The 18374-nt window shown below is 38.7% G+C and overlaps 1 protein-coding gene across 3 annotated transcripts; it reads right to left on the bottom strand.

Annotated features, from left to right (window-relative positions):
* Window positions 1-1065: 1065 nt before the first annotated feature.
* On the bottom strand, window positions 1066-17146 carry slc39a13 (solute carrier family 39 member 13). 3 transcript variants are annotated; one of them, XM_019260758.2, is made up of 11 exons: window positions 17103-17146; window positions 14950-15112; window positions 13290-13655; window positions 9686-9793; window positions 9143-9285; window positions 7274-7393; window positions 5149-5238; window positions 3092-3142; window positions 2754-2886; window positions 2548-2647; window positions 1066-2036 (listed from the first exon to the last, which is right to left on the bottom strand). In XM_019260758.2, the coding sequence occupies exons 1-11, from the start codon at window positions 17127-17129 to the stop codon at window positions 1961-1963; spliced, it is 1377 nt and encodes a 458-aa protein (XP_019116303.1). In that variant the 5' UTR covers window positions 17130-17146; the 3' UTR covers window positions 1066-1960. The 3 variants fall into 3 exon arrangements, with proteins under 3 accessions (XP_019116303.1, XP_010729526.2, XP_027137519.1); XM_010731224.3 differs by lacking the exon at window positions 17103-17146 and adding an exon at window positions 16280-16363; XM_027281718.1 differs by lacking the exon at window positions 17103-17146 and having other exon boundaries at window positions 13290-13706; window positions 14950-15145.
* Between the last annotated feature and the right edge of the window lie 1228 nt (window positions 17147-18374).

The raw sequence follows: 18374 nt of genomic DNA, 5'->3' as shown, positions 1-18374 counted from the left end.
TTGCACAACCTTGGAAAAACTGAACTAATGTCAATAAAGAATGAATTAAATGCACAACATTGACTAAAAATGATTCTTACAGACGTCCAAGCAGACCTTTAAACCCTTCTTTTTACTGGATTCACACTAAAATAGAACTGTAAACGATACAACCATCTGTTACCAAGCTTATTGGAACCGATTCCTCATGGCACAGGACCATGTTACTGCATTTAAAAAGAAAACAACAGATATGACAAAAATATGATTTCTGTGTGTATAACTTTTGGTTAATGAGACCTTACCATGTTAAATTCAACACAGGCATTAAGTCAAATATGAGATGAAAGAAAATGTCAGGATTTTTGTGAGAAACCAACAGAGTTCATTTCTCAGTGAGAAATGAACTTTTAACAGTTGCAGAAATTCTCTCTAAATATTACAAGGATGGTTAATATTTACAACACAGTTGAGGGGATTATGCTCATCCTCAGCAAATGGTTATATTTGTCGTCCACAATGGCAAATCGGATATTTTTAATCCACACTCCAGGGATTTAACACTGAAGTTATGGCAGCTCAGTGGAGTATCAATGAGCAATTTGTCACTCAGGTGTTTGCACTGTTTCCCGCTGAATGTCTTCTACTACAGTTGTACATAGTGGTTGTTTGTTGTCCTTCTGTGCTGTGACTGAGGAGGGCTCCCACAGACAATAGGCAGCTCACAGGCTGATGACTAAGGAAGGCAACCCACGGCGGAGTCGTTATGGCAACAGAAGCTTGCCAAACAGACTGTGTAAAAATTGGACAAGTGTGAACACACGATCAATACCCCCCCCACTCCACTCCCATATGACATTTTAGGCATAGGATCTTTGCAGTAAAAATATGCTCATGCTGGATGTTTGTGCAGCAAGCTCAGTTGAACACGCTGGGCTTCCTCAGCGCCTTAACACGCATCTACCAATCGATATCAGGATGCCCTAATCCCACTGAGATGATCATATCCTCTCTACTCTTTATACCAACTGCTAGTATGAGTGATCCTCTTGTCATAAAGCTGAGAATAAACAGATCTTTTTTTTAATATAGATATATATTTATTTTCTTCAGGTGTGGAAACTTTCACCAAGAAACACAACGACAGTGATATGGATACTCCTGCATGGTAGTTAATTGTCCTCATGTTTACAAAAATTTTGGCAACAACTCAAAACTGACTACCCATATTCTTCTTCAAATCATTTTAAAACTTTATCACAATTCTATATATACACAGTGTTTTGTGCTCAAAAAGGTGGATGGTACTGGTGGTGTGAGGAAGATATAAAGAGAAAAAAACAACAACTTTGGTGTGGATCTCACGATTGTAACAGACCTGATTTCTTGGCACTTATATCTTAAGACAAAATGATGGAGTGGTGGTGGTGATGCATGTCCAATAAAACTGAATGGTGCTTGTTTCATTTTCAATAAATATGCAGTAGCTAAATCAGGAACTTAAGATGAACAACAGTAACAATAGATACAATGTTTAAACAATGAAGGGTTAAATACATTTGAAAGAAGGACGTCCTTGTGGCGGTCCAATAATACCGGTTTGTGTTGAGCAGGTACATCAGGTGTACCTGTGTAAATATATGTGCAAAACAACATGATTGTCTGATAAACAATTTAAGACAATGTGGTAACTGATATGAACCATCTGAATTCCCTGGATATTAAAGTCTGGCACAAATGAAAGTGTCCACACCAATGTCCTGTCAGCAGAGCGTCCTTTCAGTTCATAAAGTGCCATTTTTTTTGTCAGACCTTTTTTTTTAGCGTAACATGATTTTGACGTTGATACCGAAGAGATGAAGTTTCCGTGAATGAAAAGGTATCAGATATGGCTGGTTGGTGGAGAAAAGGATATCTCTCCAGTGAGAGAGAGAGTGAGTTTTAGTGTTTGGTAAGGTGAGAGGGGGAGTTTCCTCCATGTTCAGTCAACAATGGCAGAGAGCAGAGCCATGACAGCCATGCCACAGAAGATGAGCAGGATCTGCAGTATGGACTGTCTGGAAAAAAGAAAAAGACAAAACAAATGAAGGTTACAGAATCAAGGACATTTTTACTTATTCCACACAAGACATATCAAGATTAGTTCTACAGTAAATGGCCTTACACTTTCTCCATGCTTCAACAAAACAGGTTAAAGGTACATAATGAGTTTTTGGCCACTGGTAGCGCTACTGAGCCATGTTTTTATAAGAAGGTCCACTTTTTTTTTGGAATGTGAAAACGCACAAGGATACACAAGTGTGTGTGTGTGATTAAAATCATGCCATTGGTTTAAAATCAATCAGTGGTTTCACGCTGGTCCTGAACATTTGGTGGAGACAATGCTACACATACTAACACAGCAATGCACCAAAAAAGGCAGTGAAGAAGAAAACTAAGCTAGTAAACATGACAATTCTAGATTAAAATATTTGTTTTTGTCTAACACTTTAGTTAGACCTAAAGGGAAACACTAAACATACACATTATATTTTTAACATTAAGAGTATTAAAAACCATCCAAGATACCTTAAACTGGACTCCTCCAGCAGGTCAGGCACCACATTCACCAGGGCTATGTAGAGGAAGCCCCCAGAGGTGAAAGGCAATATCCAGGCAGTGGCGTTTTCTAGAAACGATAGGAAAGACTGATTATGGGAACTGTAAAATGATCTCCAGTTAACAATAACTTGTATGATTGTGTGTATGTATGCTGAGAACTGGCCCCATCTTACCTGCGCCATGTGGTGACTGAGCACACAGAGCGAAGCAAGCTCCCAGGACCCCGACCAGTGCCGTGGACAGCTGCATGCAAGCGGCGCTCCACCGGTCAAAGCCAGCCCTCAGCAGAATGGCAAAGTCTCCCACCTGCAGACGATGACACAGCAGAGGAATGACTAAACACTCACTGTGTTTACAAGCACTGTAGCAGTCTGATCCTTCCCAGGTTCCTGATTCTTTGCCATGTAAACAAGAAACCATTAAGTCAACTATCTAAATTTAGAAATGTACGTTATAAATTATATGAAACAAATTATATTGCAGAAATGAGTCAAGAATTCTGTAATCTCACCTCATGGGGGATTTCATGGAGCAGGATGGCAAAGGTGGTGAGGAACCCAACCTGCAAGAAAAGTCTCATTAACACAATTTGGTCTTACTTAAAGAAAAGTGCTGTCCAGTATCAAGGGGAAATGTGTAACAAATGAATCATTATTAGGGGCTTGGGAGCCAGTTTAAAGAGATGCTTTAAGTCTCACATAATTATACAGTTCATATAATCCTACATAAGGAAAATCAGAATTAATTTAGGTGTAGTTACACCCACGTTACATGGAGGTGGAAGGCTATTTTAAAGAATTTTGACGATTGGGTAATCGTTGCACTTGAAGCTCAAATGGGTTACAGCTAAGACAATTATATTAACAACTAAAGGACCAGTGGGTAGAATATAATGGCACCTAGCTGTGTAGTTGCTGATTTTATCACCCTCTCCCTTGTAGTGTGAAGGAGAAATGTTGGTGACCATGAAACAAGAAAAGGCCCTATCTAAAGCCGGATCTTTATTTATAGCTGGAGCAATCTCTTCTTTTTTTAAGAACAAAAATTGGGGAAAAAATAAAATAAAATAAAAGCATGTGCAGACATTGTGTAGCCTTTTTTCCAAATAACTTTCTTGACCTTGTTTTATGGGTGAATCCAAGAAGCTCAAGCTCAATTTCAGTCATCAAATCAATAAGGTGGAGCCTAAAAACCCCCCAAAACAAACAACCCCAAGTGTAAATGATAATAACTGAATGAGGTCATGTGGTTTGTGGTTCGAGTTGTATGAAACTAATCAGTTACTAGCAAAGACCTGCTCCTATTGAGAGAAGACTTTATTTTACTGAATTCATCCTGAAAAACTTGTTCACTAATAAAAGATTTAAGTTCAAAGTATGTTCACCCAACATTAGAATTAAAAACCTGAACGCTGGCTTATTCATGTTTAGTCAACACTGCGTTGATGCAGATCATTTTCAGACAGCATTTCACTGTGGTAAAAATCACATTGTGATAAATACGCATGAGAGCAAACAGAAGACACTGGTGAGATATCGTGTATGTGTATGTTTGAGACATCTAGTGAACTTCCTCTCTGGCACGTCGATCCATAGTTCATGCTGCTTGCCTTATGTCTCACCAGCTGGACTCTCTCCTTCCCACAGCCACAAATATACAGAAACTTATTGAAGCAACACAAATACGTGTTACTGCAGTTTACAGAGCACATTTTCCAACAAGCCTGAAACATAATACAATGAGAACAAGTTTCAAACTGAAAAAGGTTGTTGTAACTTGCAATGAATGTCCACAGAGTGGCCCACCTTAAAGCTGTGGGAATGTTACAAAAGGTCTACTGCTCTGCCAGTGAGCTTGTATCTGCTGCCAAACACTGTACCCACAAGGAAGGTGTTGTACGTCCAAAATCCTCGGATACATTTCTGTCCTCTGCTTTCATTAAGTATTATAGTGCTCCTCTTTGGCCATTTTGTAGCTCTCCTGCCTAACCATATGTAGCCTGATATTTACGCTAAAAAGACATTTAGTAACCTCTTATTTTGTTTTGTTGGGTTTGGATTTGAGTTTTCCCAGACTAATTATTTGTGCCTGGTAGATTTGCAAATATACAAGAACCTCACTAAACAACTATTATTACTCCATTATTATAAAATCAAGTGATTTCTGCATTTTCTTGACTGAAGAAGTAATAATTATGTGGTCAATCAATGATGGGACTCCAAGATTGCGGCCAAAATTTGATCAATACTTAGATCATGATTATTTATTGATTTGTTTTTGTTTTTTTATTTGATATACAGTAGAGCTCTCTATGAACAAAGCATGCATTTTAAACATCAATATCAGAGTCGATTATGTTCATCTAATTCTGAGAAGCTAAAACAGAGATCGATAATCTTCAATTAATTGAGCTGACAATAACTGCTACTAAAAGTTCTGCATCTAAAGTATCTTAATTGTCCTTCAGTTTGACCTGTCACACAGCCTGGTGTATAAGTAGAAGTAGAACAGAGTAAACAAATGCTGGTGCTCTCATTCACTGGTGTTCAGCTGATCACAGTTTCTTACCTTTTTGCTAACCAGGAAACTCCCTGCTACTGCCAGTCCGTGGGTGAAGTTGTCAATGCAGTTGGCCAGCAGGTTTAGGTATCCACTAGTCTGTAAAACGCAAAATGTGATGCCACTGTTACTAACATTAGCCTTATAGTACAGTCACAACAATCTATTGTAAAAGAGAATTTGATTAGTTATCGGCTTTAATTTCAATTCCTAAATATTTTGTGTGATGTCAGCTAAAGTTACTCCCAGTTCTGTAGTATGACCCCACTAAAACAAGCCTGTAAATGATCCATTTCTCTGAGGAAGCCTGGAATCGGAGTCCACTGTGAGAAGACAAAGAAACCCAAAAACTCTTTTGCAGCTGCTGGTGATCATGATTTTCTGGGCCAGTCTTGTTATTGTTGTGTGCAGGGATAGGCTGCAAGGCCCATGTAACAATGAACTGGTTCAACGGGTACAGAAAATAGATGGGTGGATGGATTTCTCAGGACATTTTTTTAAATATATATCCTTCTGTGGAGGTCTCAGTTCAAAGAGTAACACTGAGGTTAGTCTGTGCCAGAGGATTTCAAAGTGTGAGGCAGCACTCCCAGAGGGCTCCAAACAGTTTCAGGGGAGACTCAGTGAATAAATATGACATTAGTCATCAAAAGGAGATCACAAAGACATTTAGACGTTTTGGGATTTTTTTCCCCCCACTTTTCTAGAGTCAGCAACCAATAAATGTCTTGGAAAGACTTTCATGTATTTGGTTTAGTCTGCAGTCATATCAGCAAATATTTAGTTTATTGAGCTACTCGATTTTTGTGTATCTAAGGTATCAAAAAACATAATCACTGTCTCACAGTCATCCAGGAATTGTGAATAAAACAATCAAGTAAACTGACAGGGAAGGAGGGGGGCACCTTTTTTTGTCTGAGGGGAGGCCCACAGTCTCTGGTGTAGGTTATTTGGTATTATGGGGTGCAGTTGATCCAGCTCATTTAGGCAGACTGACTAGTAACTTGGTAGACGTCACTCTCATGCTAGTTAGATGTTATTTATCCCCTAAAATGTTTTCCTTTTCTAGTTTTTATATTAATTTCACTATTAATTTCAGGTTTTTATTGAAATAAATATATATTTTCTGTTCATCTTTAAGTGATAATTGAATGACGTCACTAATAACTCATTAACCTTTCTAATGATGGCTGGTATTTTAATCACATATAAAGGATTCATTCACACATTTACTCGCACATACACAACAACACTGATTAGTGAAATGCATGTGGTGTGCTCCTCGGGTTGTGACTAGTGTAGAAAAGTAAGGTTTAGCAAAAAAGAAAAAGGCTAAACATTTACGATAATGAATACAAATAAGTAAAAAGGTGAAATTTAAGTGCATAGCAGTGCAAATGATTTGCTGAAGACTGTGCTGATGTGGTGGAGGTATCCTGGGGTCACACTCAACCTTCAGTATTTAAAACTCTGTTAGTAGCAGGAGGCACTTTACAATTTAAAATGAGTAATAAACTGGGATGCAGCGACAGACATCAGGCCTACCTGCAAATAAGCTGGCATTCCCTAATGTCAGTGGCGGATGTTTATCTGTGGTGTTGCATCAATTTTGCACTGGCTAAACATCATGTTGGTAATTTCCAATGTGGATATCGGTGAAATAATCACCTCCGTTTTCCAGCACTGGCAAAAATTGCACACAAAGATCCATGTACAAGCACGGATAGTGAGCGGCTGTTCAGCTCTCTGCGCCACGCATCTTAGATGAGGAGAGAAATAGATTGAGCTGCACTGAGGCAGAGACGCTTATTTTTGTAGATTTCCTTTGTTTCCCTGGCACAAAAAGGCCCATAAATAACAACAAAAACATTTGGCATCGGCTGTCCATCAAATTGGTTTCAGCCCAGGATAACCCAACTGGTACATCCCTAATAAACCATGCTGAGTTTAACTTTGTGGTTGCTAAATTGCTGTTTATGACAATCTACATAGATCAGTTTGGAGAACTGGGAGCAAAAAATGGGTATCTTACATAAGCATCGCATATCATGAGTCCCTCCCCCCAGTGTCTCTTTTTTTAAAAAGAAGTCTGTCTTTTGTGTTAACAGGAAAGTGTTTTGGTTGACAGCATTACCTTGATCTTCTCTGATCTTTCCCGCAGACTCTGTTGCTTGGAGGATTTCCATGACTCAGCATGGTGCCCGTTTCTGAGTGACACCACTGCCTTTCCACTGAAAACAGAATTAGACTGCGTCTGTGGAGAAAAAAAAAAGGAAGAAAAGATGAACACGTTGTCCTCACATGCACCATAGTCCCATCCTCTTTTTTTTTTTTAATAACTACCCATTAGTAAATAGGCCATTAACTTGTCTCCACCAAGGAAACCACCTTGGCCACTAACAGCACCAGTTCGTCCTAAAAACAGCAAGTTAAAGTCAGCCTGAATTCCACAGTACAACAAAGCTTTATATTGTTGCTCCCACTGTGAGTCACATGCTTCACCCACCACCAGTGGAACAACTTCAGAATAACTATTCAGCAATAAGTGCAAAAATTTTTGTACTTCTGCTTTATTTTTCACATAAATTCCAACCCCATTTAAGCATGTTTATATTTTGAATATAGAAGAAGAGACAGATTCATCTCGGGCTACAGTCTCGGTTTTCCGAGAATAGCCAACTTCCTTGTTCCTTCATTCAGAAACCACTTACGTTGCCATTTAGACTGATAGTCAAATTAAGTGAGAGGGTAATAGCCTGCTGTCTCCTGATGGCAGTGAGAAAACGTCTATGATTGAAGCATGAGGAAGTCATAAAATGTGATGAATTTTCAGGGCTATCAATCTCCTCCTGCTGTAAAAACTGATTGGAACCAAATTGTCCCTTCAACACAACTCATGAGTTTTGTTTAATGAGGAATTTAAAATGACCTTAAACAAGATAGTGCTCAAATATGATGCATCCACCAAAAACGCTGGCCCAATTCATGTAGAACCAAGTTTGTTACAGGTACGATTAGCCTAAACAGAATTTTAAAAAGGGGAAAATATGTTCCAACCTCGCTCTCTGTCACAGTCTGTCCCTGTCTATCGTTACCTCTGTCTAAAAAGCTGAGTGCTCTCCTGTGGACGATGAAATGGCTAAAGCAGCTGCTTCACCCTGACACTATAAATAGACACTAGCAGAGGAGCTGAGCCGTGGATTCCAATCTTCTCCCTCACTGGCAAAACAAAGACAGAAGGGAGGATGAGATGGCCTTTACAAATAGACCGCATCCAGCCGTTCACTGTCTACAAAGAAGTGATGTGTTAAAAAGTTATTTGTCAATCATGCAGAGTCACATTTCTAATAAGATTACTTATAATATGACTTCTAATCTGTAAACCTGGTGCACAGAGTATAGACTATAGTTTAGTTTGTACATGAATGATTTTTCAGAAGAATTATTTGGGATCTTAAATGAACAGATAGACACTGGATGTATGTATGTATGGTTAGCTTAGCTTTGCATAAAAACAGCAGAGGGGAAAACAGGAAGTCTGGCTCTGTTCTGAGTAACAAATTCCAACTAGTAGCACCTCTGACACTTACCAGTTCAAATGTCAATACCTTGTTTGTCACACTGTGGTTTTATGGGGGTTAATGTGGTGAAATATTTCTCTGTAATACCAGAGTCTCTATTGGCTGCCTGGCAACCTCACGCTGATATTGAGCAAAAACGCAAATAATGTCCCAAAATGTTACCAACTATACCTTTAAACTTTCCCGTTAGAGGAGATTACTGATAGACCATTTGCACAGCGTGTCATGTGATGCTACTGTTACCAAAAACACAGATACCACTGTCAGAAGTATGCAAACTAACAGAGCTCTAGCACTAGACATGCCTAGGAAAACACAAATATGTGAAGGCTTGTATTGACGTGTCTGAGTGCAGTGAGACTGCCGTGTGCACAGTGAGCAGAGTCTTCTAAAAACTACACTATTTCAGCTGAAATACTCACAGCAGAGTTGAAATTCAGGTCTGAATCTGAAGTGGGATCCTCCTGACCATCTTGGTCTGGAAACATCTTCTCCAGGAGCAGAAAGGCCAACAGGCCAACAATTACCCACAAGCCCTGGGTCATGTAGTGGTTGTGTTTACCAGCTAGGATGGAAGCAGAGAGTAAATACAGTAAGTGACAACCGAACCACAACATGGGCAAGCTGTAGTGCTACAAACAACATGGTTTATCATAACTAAAAGGAAGAAATGAAACAGAAATGAAATAAATAGATATTTACATTTTGAAACCTATAACTAATACATTTCAAAATCATATCCAATCTTACGAACTACTGTTCCAAAATAAGGTTTACTGGTCTGTGTTGTGTGTGAGAAGGAGCACTAACAATACAGTTGTATGCAATAGCAGCAGACGTATTGTGATCCACTTTTCTACAAGAACATCTTCTCATGTAGGTTTAACAGAACAATGGATCAAAGAAGTAATAAATACTTTGAATACAAAAGGTGGAGATGTAATATTGGTGGAAAGGATACCCACATGAAGAGCCAGAGAGTGCCCATGCCTCAGGAAGAAGGTGGAGGAATACATCTCCAAGGAGACCTCCAATAGCAAAACTCAAGAGCTGCTTCAGCTTTTGGCACCCAGCTGAGAAAAGCAAATAAATAAAGAAGAGTAAACAGATAGGAACTACTCAGTAGTGTGTTGAATAAAGAACTCTGTTTCATGGTATCTTTCATTCGGCCTTTTTAACCAACCAATTCTTAATTTTTGAAGTGAAACTGTGGTTCTGGTTCAGGCTAGTTCTACACACAGTGATTACTCATGTGCTCCACAGAACGTCTGTTGCTTTAGGAGTTCCCTCTGTAATGACTAACCCTGCAGTCAGGATTGCACATGGAAACCCACGGCCTGAAATACATCTGGAATGCCACGTTCCTGTGGGTGGGGACACTCATGAGGCCTCAGACTGGCCTAAAGTAACCCAGGCCTGGTTTCTGATTGGGTTTTTAAAAAATAGATATACTTTTATTACAAAAAAAAAGATTCAATACAATTACATTATGTTTAATATATTTCTGAGTTTTTGCAATAATTATTTTAATGTATTTTATGCACCCAGTGATAAATATCAGTCTTGTTTGTTTTAATGCCCAAATTTGAAACGCACATGAAAAAAACTGGATTAGGTTCTACCATGACGCTTGGAAAAATGCAAAAACACTGAATGTCTGTAACTGAGTAAGAGCTATGAAACTGAAGCTCCTACACAGGGCCCACATATCTCCATCTCCATTGTGCCCCAAGGGTAAGATAGAAACTGGTAGTCTGACACGTTGTTTGTGGTATTGTAGAAAAGTACAGCAGTTTTGGCAGGTCACAGGGCAGGAAATGAATAAGATTCTGTCTATTAACAGTAATAATAAACCTTTATATCTAATACTTGGTATATCTAATATGACCATCACTGACAAATTTAAGAGAAAGCTTTATCAGACACTTGCTTTCTGTGCTAGAAAGAGTATTCTTTTGAATTAGATCAGAGCTAAAGCTCCATCTAAGGCTCAGTGGCAAAGGGTTATATTTGAATATGTTGCACTGACATGTAAATTTCACAGCAACAATGATGCCTTTCGTAAAACATGGGAACCCTTTCTGTCACATGTTACTTTGAATATTTCCACCATTCTCACAAGAGGGTTTGTATCATAGCTCCGAATGCTCTGCCTCAAAAAGGGACACTCTGCTTTACCATTTAATTGATTTACTTTTATTTCTGTATACCTTTATTTTTATTTAGTTATTTAGTTATGCATTCTTGTTTTACCTGTTGAAAAACTAATAAACATATATCTAAAAACAAAACAAACAAATACAAATACTGTGCATAAAAAGTGCAAATTACTGCCTGCTACAGAGTCTGTTGTAGCCACATTAGCGGTGGATGGTTGGTTTGAGCACTACTTTAGTCCAGACTAAAATAACTAACTGTCTTAATGAAATTAACTACTTGTTGAACTTCTATAAAATTTTGGACATTTATTCATGGTCTCCATAGGAAGAACCCTACAAACTCTGGTTTTGCTGCCTATTTTTTCTCATTGATTAAATATTTTCAACATAATGCAAAATCTGCAGGCAGTCTGTCATTTAGAAGAATTAAAATGTAATTCACATGCAACACTCTCAATAACCAGGCCGCCAGGTGTTGGCCACTCTGTCCAGATGATGAAGTGCATGCATACTAATTAGCTACTGTCTAGTAGTCTTGTTTTTGTGCAACACAACCTAGTGCAAAATGTCACTGCAGCTCAGTATCTAAAGTTTCTTTTGAAGTTGTGGTGTGGTTGATGAACAAGGGATTGATGCGGTGAAAGGCAAACAAACACGTAATACTGATAACATTCACCAGGCGACAGCAGCTAATGTTACAGGGGAAGTGGCAGCGAGGAAGTAAAAATACTTTATCTGCTTTGTGTGGCGTTGACATGAATAGTGACTGCATGGTTGGTGTCTGTGTTCATCTTTTCTCTCCATGGCCTTATAAATGCATAATCTGCAAGTTCTGTCTATTCAGTGTCATTATGATCAAAATGTTTTTGAAAATTAAATGCTATATAATAGGCATTATATGTCGTTATCATTAAAAAATGTCTGTAAAAATGATGGGCACCAAGAAAGTTGACCCCCTTGACCCCTTCGTAACAACCACCTCGTAGGTTTGAGTGAAATGTCTCATTCCCTGAGCATGAATTCTGTCAACTTTGGTGACCCCTTAAAGGTCCAGTGTGTAGGATTTAGTGACATCTAGTAGTATAGTTGCAGATTGCTGCCCTCAAGTGTAAAGGGCAAACTATACAGTGGATGCATAAAATGTGAAAGACCCCAACAAGAGCCAATGTTAGGCCTAGACACATGGCAGACTGTAGATATAAAAGTCACATTCTAAGTCAACAAAAATATAACAACTGTGTATTTTAAGGTGATTATACACCATTAAAAACATAATTATGTATATTTTATTCCTTTTCTGCCATAGAAATTTGACTGTTTTTGGTTTTGACCAAATCTCTTCAAAACTAAGACATTCCTATCAGCTTTACAGAGCTGATCTAGACTCTGTTTTGTTTAAAAGATGCTTCTGCGGGTGCAAGACAAGAATGTCTTCATTGTACACACAGTGACTTTAATTACGCATCAACCTGTTTTTTTCAAATTTGGTTTTCTTTCTCCACTGTAGACTTTCTATTCAATAGTCCAACATTGTTCCTTTTCAGTGCAACACATCAGCCCTGCGACTGATTTCAAAATGTCTAAAGCCTGCTTTTAAAACCTTCAGTCTCAGTTATACTTCTCATGTTCATGCTTAAAACATACAGTATGATTCAATCGGTCACCACTGAAGATGTTCTGTTTTCGAGACTGGCTGCAATTTTCCAGGAAGTGGAACTCCATTTCATAGAATTTTTAAAGTTGTTTTTTATCTACCATTTTAAAGCATGAAGAATGTGCAGCTGGGTCACGACTGGCTGACAAAGACACAACTACTTGTTAATCTTACTGGTGTTGTTTTGAGAATGTGAGAATCACAGATGCCAGGGAAGACGCATGAACTGTCTGTACTTCCTGCAACAGATAAGCTATAAACTTAGGACTTGATTTTGTTGGATTAATGAGGCAGAAATATTTTCTTTTGTCATCTGCTTTCAACACTTCAGTCTTTGCTCAGTTTGTAGCTGTTTTAGTTTAACCGCTTATGTGGATGCATTAAAAATATTTTATACTTTTTATTTTAAAAATACCCATTCCTGATGCTACAATTAAAGACACTGATACAGTAGATGATTCTTTTTCTATTATACTACCTTTTTAGGATCAATGTGTACGATTTGGTGGCATCTAACCATGAAGTTGCATCCACCTCAACTCATCCTCCTGTTGCAAGCCTGAAGGGGAAACTACAGTGGGCATGAGACGCATGAAAAACACGAAGAGGACCTGTAAATATAAAAAGGCCTAATCTGACAAAAATATGATGATTGTCATAAGTCTAAGATGTGTGCTCTTAAACAAAATATTGTTAGAGCTCTGAGTTATCAAGTAATTCACAGTTATGTTTGGGCTACATATTAACACATCTTACCTTCTGTTTTAAGGGCTGCCCCAGCTTCAATGGGAATCACAAGGAGGGGGAAAATCCCACTGAGGCCTACAGCAACAGAGCCCACCAGAGACAGGAACCAAACATGAGCATGTTCACTTGCTAAGAAGTCTGCTACTGCCCGGAGGCCGGGGAGGTAATCTGTGGAACCCGGGCCTGGTCCTGTAGCCGTGGCTGTTGCATGAGCCATAACCGTTTGTGACATCTTCTGGCTGCTTGATACCCCCCTGGAGGTCAGCGTCAGCAGGGCAACTGGGATCAACAGAGCAGCTACAGCCCAACTGGGCTTCATACAGCTTCCACCGTTCATCCGTTCCACGGTCCAAAAAGCACTTGCAACCAGTAATGCTGCAAGTCAGGAGCACACTTTCAGACAAACAAACAGGTCCCTCCTGCACCCTATTAACAATGCACAGTTTAAAACAAACATTTTATTAGAAAATTGTAAAATACAGAAATTAATGAATGACTTAAAAATATAATTCTGGACATCAGATCTGAGACAGACAAAAACAAATTGCACTTTTGATTAAAAGTACTTGCAAATAAATGTGATGTTAAACAGCTAATTAAACCGATTAATTGTTTCTGCTCCACATGAAATAAAATCGCATTTGACTTTGACAGACATTGCAGCCAAACCATGTATTATTAAGACTGATAGTGATAACAACATCTGTTTAAAACAATCTGATAACAAAATATCAGATGGATGGAAACTGGTGATGATGTTTGTACACATGGCACGAAATCACCTGCCAAACTCTGGTCAAATATGCAAGAGGCTAAAAAACATTCAAAAATCGACAGACCGGCTAGTAAAATCTGAACATTGACTCGCTAAAAGTTAATTTCTAATATATTCTTAACATAGATTCAATCATATTTTGGACATTACTACAATTTCTTGGTAACTATCAGTCATCAAATCTGACTTACTGAGCTAATTATTTTATAGACATGATGGAAATGAAACATTCACAAGCAGCAGTGAGTGTTATAACTGGACGCTGTAAAACTTTACCTAAAAAAAAAATCAAAAACTTATAAGATACTTATTAAACTCAGAGCAGAGGAAAGTGTTTGTGCTGCTGACAATAAAGTTAAGCTGTGCCAATCTGCAGTGTTTCTGTCTGACTGTAGAAATGTGGCAGGAGCAGTTTATGAGAATCAATTACAAGTTTTTATATATATATATTTAGCAGAAATGTTGCAACAGCGTTTGAAAGCATCTCAACATGCTGCTCATCAGAAGATGAAGTAGTTTCCAGCTCACTCCCACTCCAACAGTTTTGCTGCGACATAAAAACACACAGAAAATAAAAATAAAAAAAGGACACTGTGCTAAACTGGGAAACGACGCAGTGAATTAAAACCCGTGTTTTTTTTTAAATAGCGACACAGTGAAGCTGCAAACTCTCTCGCCTGTGAGTAAAAGTTAGCAGGCTAGTGTTAGCCCACACACACACACACACGGCTTGCTAAAGAGATTAGCTCAACACGCAATCACTGCACATCAACGCGTTTACTGCTGAAAACTAGCGCCACTTTGACTAAGTTGGTGCTAATGTTACAAGCAGTGGGAAACCTGGGCAAATTGCTGACATGCACATGTGAACGCGACGCGTAATGTTTTAAATACCTTGTGGTTTCGGCAGTCTTTGCACCAGTGTGTCCCTGCCATCCAGGCCGACGTGATGAAGGAAGGCTCTGCGCCGCGCTGACTTCCACCAGACTCCCAGCTGCTGAGGGCAGGGACCCGCTCGCTGCAGCACGGCTTCCCCAAACAGCCACGTATCAGGATCCTGGAGGGAGGAAAAAGGGAAAAAAAAGGCAGGAGAGGAGAGTCAGGATATGGATCCCGCCCCAAACAAAAAAAAAAAGATCAGGAAGTAACTTTAATTTTGCCCCAAGGACTCAAAAACTTTTCCACATCAGAGGATCAGCCTGCAGGAGACAAAGTTAACAACTTTCATTCAAATAAAGTGGAGATAATCAAGCCAGTGAACAACAACAACACACACAAAGACAGTTACAGAGCCAGTATGTTTTATTTATTTACTTCTTTTTTCAAACTTTATGGAAAGAACAAACAAACAAACAAATAAAGAATTCAGTCATACTAGTTCACACTGTACAATAGTAATATAGCACCAGCATAGTTACATGATAGTATAATAAGCATTAAAAGGGAAAAGCATGAAAACAGAAAAGCAAAAATGAAACTTAGATTAAAAGGGAAAAGCATGAAAACAGAAAAGCAAAAATGAAACTTAGATGTGGCAGACTTGTAATCTAACATATAAATAAAGTGATTTTCATGCAGATATTTTCAACCAATAACCTGTTGTGACAGGTTACTGGTTGAAAATATCTGCATGAATATTCACTGTAGTATCCATTATAGGATCCAATATGTTTTAACATCAATGCTTGAATAGAGGATGACACTTTAGAGGAAACAGGCTTTATTTTCTTTTATTGGAATAAAGAAATTCAAATTAAACAAAAAAATTGCTAAACTATTCCCGGGGAAATGTGTGTGAGAGATTCACTTCTTTTAATATACAGTAGTTCTTTAAAATTCATAATCCATATTTCTATAGTTGTGATGAGGAGCAGAGTAATCACTTTTTCTGACAACATATATCAGGTGGTCTGCATATTGCACAACATGCAAACTCCGCACAGAAAGGCCCCAGCCGAGGTTCAAACCAGGAACCTTCTTGTTGTGAGACGACAGTGCTAACCACTGCACCCTGTTGGAAACATAGTGGTGAATATTAGATTCAATTTCTGTCCTGTTCTGTAAATGGACCTTTAAAAGTCATCTTTGCTGATGAATGTCTTGTACCATATTTCATATGACAGAATGGTCTTTGCTGTGTGCCCTTTAGTAAAATATTGTGTTAGAGTTGTGAGTTATCAAGTAATTCATAGGGATGTTTAGGTTATGTATTGCTATGTCTTACCTTCTGTTTTGAGGGCTGTGAGCCGAGCAGGGGCAAAATCCCATAAAGGTGTACAGCAACAGAGCCCACCAGAGACAGTAACCAAACATGAGTCTGCTAATGCCCAAAGGCCTGGTCCTGCAGTCGTGGCTGTTGCATGAGCCATAGCTGTTTGTTTCTGCTTGCTTGATACCCCCCTGGAGGTCAACAGGGCAACTGGGATAAACAGAGCAGCTTCAGCCCAGCCGGGCTTTATACAGCTTCCACCTTTAATCCATTCCACAGTCCAAAGAGCACTTGTAAACAAGCAAGCACACTTTTAGAGACACGTGCCCCTCCTGCACCCACAGATTAATATTAAACTTGTTTCTTGTCATGGACAGTGTTATTAGAAACACCTTTTTTCCTACTATGACAAATATCATCACTACAGTCCATCTATCTTAAAGTCACAGTTTTACAATGCTGTAAGTAGGTCTAATGTTTTCCCTAGAAGTATTACACACATCAAAATACAGGGTTCCTCATTTAAGCAGTGTGGGTTTCACTACTGTCACTTTACAGAGGAACCAACATAAACACCATCAGCCAAACATCAGTGCCAAATGACGCTTTATTTTTATATCTGTGACCCCCTGAAAATGAATCCGTGTTGGACTGCATTGCAGATCTCTTCTAATCTGATTTAAGATATTTAACTTATGTTACTGTCTCAATGTGGAATCTTGTTTGGCTCAGAGCCACATTGGTCTATACATAACTACAAAACACATGCCACAAGAGCAGCCCACCACCAGATGAAATAAAAAACCTAGATATTCACCATGCATAAATAGAAGCATACCCTTAATGTTGTCCTCAAAGGCCCCATAATGCTGTTCACTGCAGTTGTTAGATGTGACTTCTGACAGACTTACACAATGTATGCGCTTATTGTAGGCTTTTGATGAGGAACATATTCATATGGGCTTACTCATCCTTATGCAAACTCACAGGAAATAACTGCTGTTAAACCATGCATGTTGTTAAGATATAGAGTGACTAATGTATAAATGCAAGTACGCAAAGAGTTTGGGGAGGAAGCAAAGAGGCAGCAATTTTCTGCATTATTGCTATGCTAAAAATCTATATTAACCTAAAATTGAACCCTAAAAACTCTAGTGTGCAGGTTTAAATGGAACATTTGCTGCAGTGATGAATTTTATCACTGCTTTGCTTACTACTAGAAACCCAGATGGTTTTGAAACACCACCAAAAAATAATTAGTCAGGATAAAGTATACTGTGCAAGGTATAGCTCATAGAAGCCAAACCAACCTCACAGCAATTTTCTCTGTGGTACAAATAGGAACCCGAGATCAGTGGAGAAAGGGGGTTTATTAATAAACTCAACAAGCCACAGGATGTATCTGGAGTTGATAGAAATGAACCAGGGGCCTGGCGAAGGCATTACAGAAAAAGAGGTAAAGGCCCTCTATGCTTTCCAGTTAGCCCCACTCATCTACAGTTCAAATATATCTCCACACACTATTGTTATATAGTGATCAATTATCACACATGCTTCTGACTGAAGTAAAGGTGGACTGTTTCTACAGCCTGCACAGCAAAATCTGAGATTACATTCAAGTACTATAAATAAGAAAAATGTTGAGATATGCGTACTTTATTTGAATATTTCCATTTCGATGCTACTTCATATTTACACTTCATGTTTCAGAGGTAAATATTGTACTGCTTCTTCTCTTTTGAGTAATTCTACAATAGTGAAATCAGTAAAAATACTTTATCTGTTAAAAAAATTAGAGTCTGTTGAAGTACACGACAAGCATTTTAGTACCTCCTTTGTGAGGGTTAGGGTCTTTAAGTGGCCACGGTCCAACTGTACAGTAAGCTCTCTTAATAAACTGCCCGTCCACCAGGTGGTGCATCTGACAGGAGTTGACAACAGCCAAGAAAAATCTCTCAAATCTCCCAGCAAATGTCATTGTCATTGTGATAACATGATATCTCCTGTCATACATTTATCTGCTTTTTTAACTGGTTTTGCACTCAGCAGTCCCTCCTGAGTTGAAAGAGGATGTCGTGTCCTTCTGTAACCCCGCTTCCCCGAGTCTGAA

This window comes from Larimichthys crocea, chromosome VIII (assembly GCF_000972845.2).
Source record: "Larimichthys crocea isolate SSNF chromosome VIII, L_crocea_2.0, whole genome shotgun sequence".
Taxonomy (NCBI): domain Eukaryota; kingdom Metazoa; phylum Chordata; class Actinopteri; family Sciaenidae; genus Larimichthys; species Larimichthys crocea.
This window is presented reverse-complemented; position numbering and strand designations above follow the sequence as displayed.

Bases quoted from the DNA above. Each gene is read 5' to 3' on its own strand.
- slc39a13 (XM_019260758.2), bottom strand. From the start codon at position 17,129: ATGGGGCCTTTGAGGACAACATTAAGG. The intron at 9,794-13,289 runs GTAAGATGTGTT...TGCTTTTCTCAG, and splicing joins GGCAGCCCTTAAAACAGAAG to CTGGGTGCCAAAAGCTGAAG. The intron at 2,887-3,091 runs GTGAGATTACAG...CATCGTCTGCAG, and splicing joins TCCATGAAATCCCCCATGAG to GTGGGAGACTTTGCCATTCT.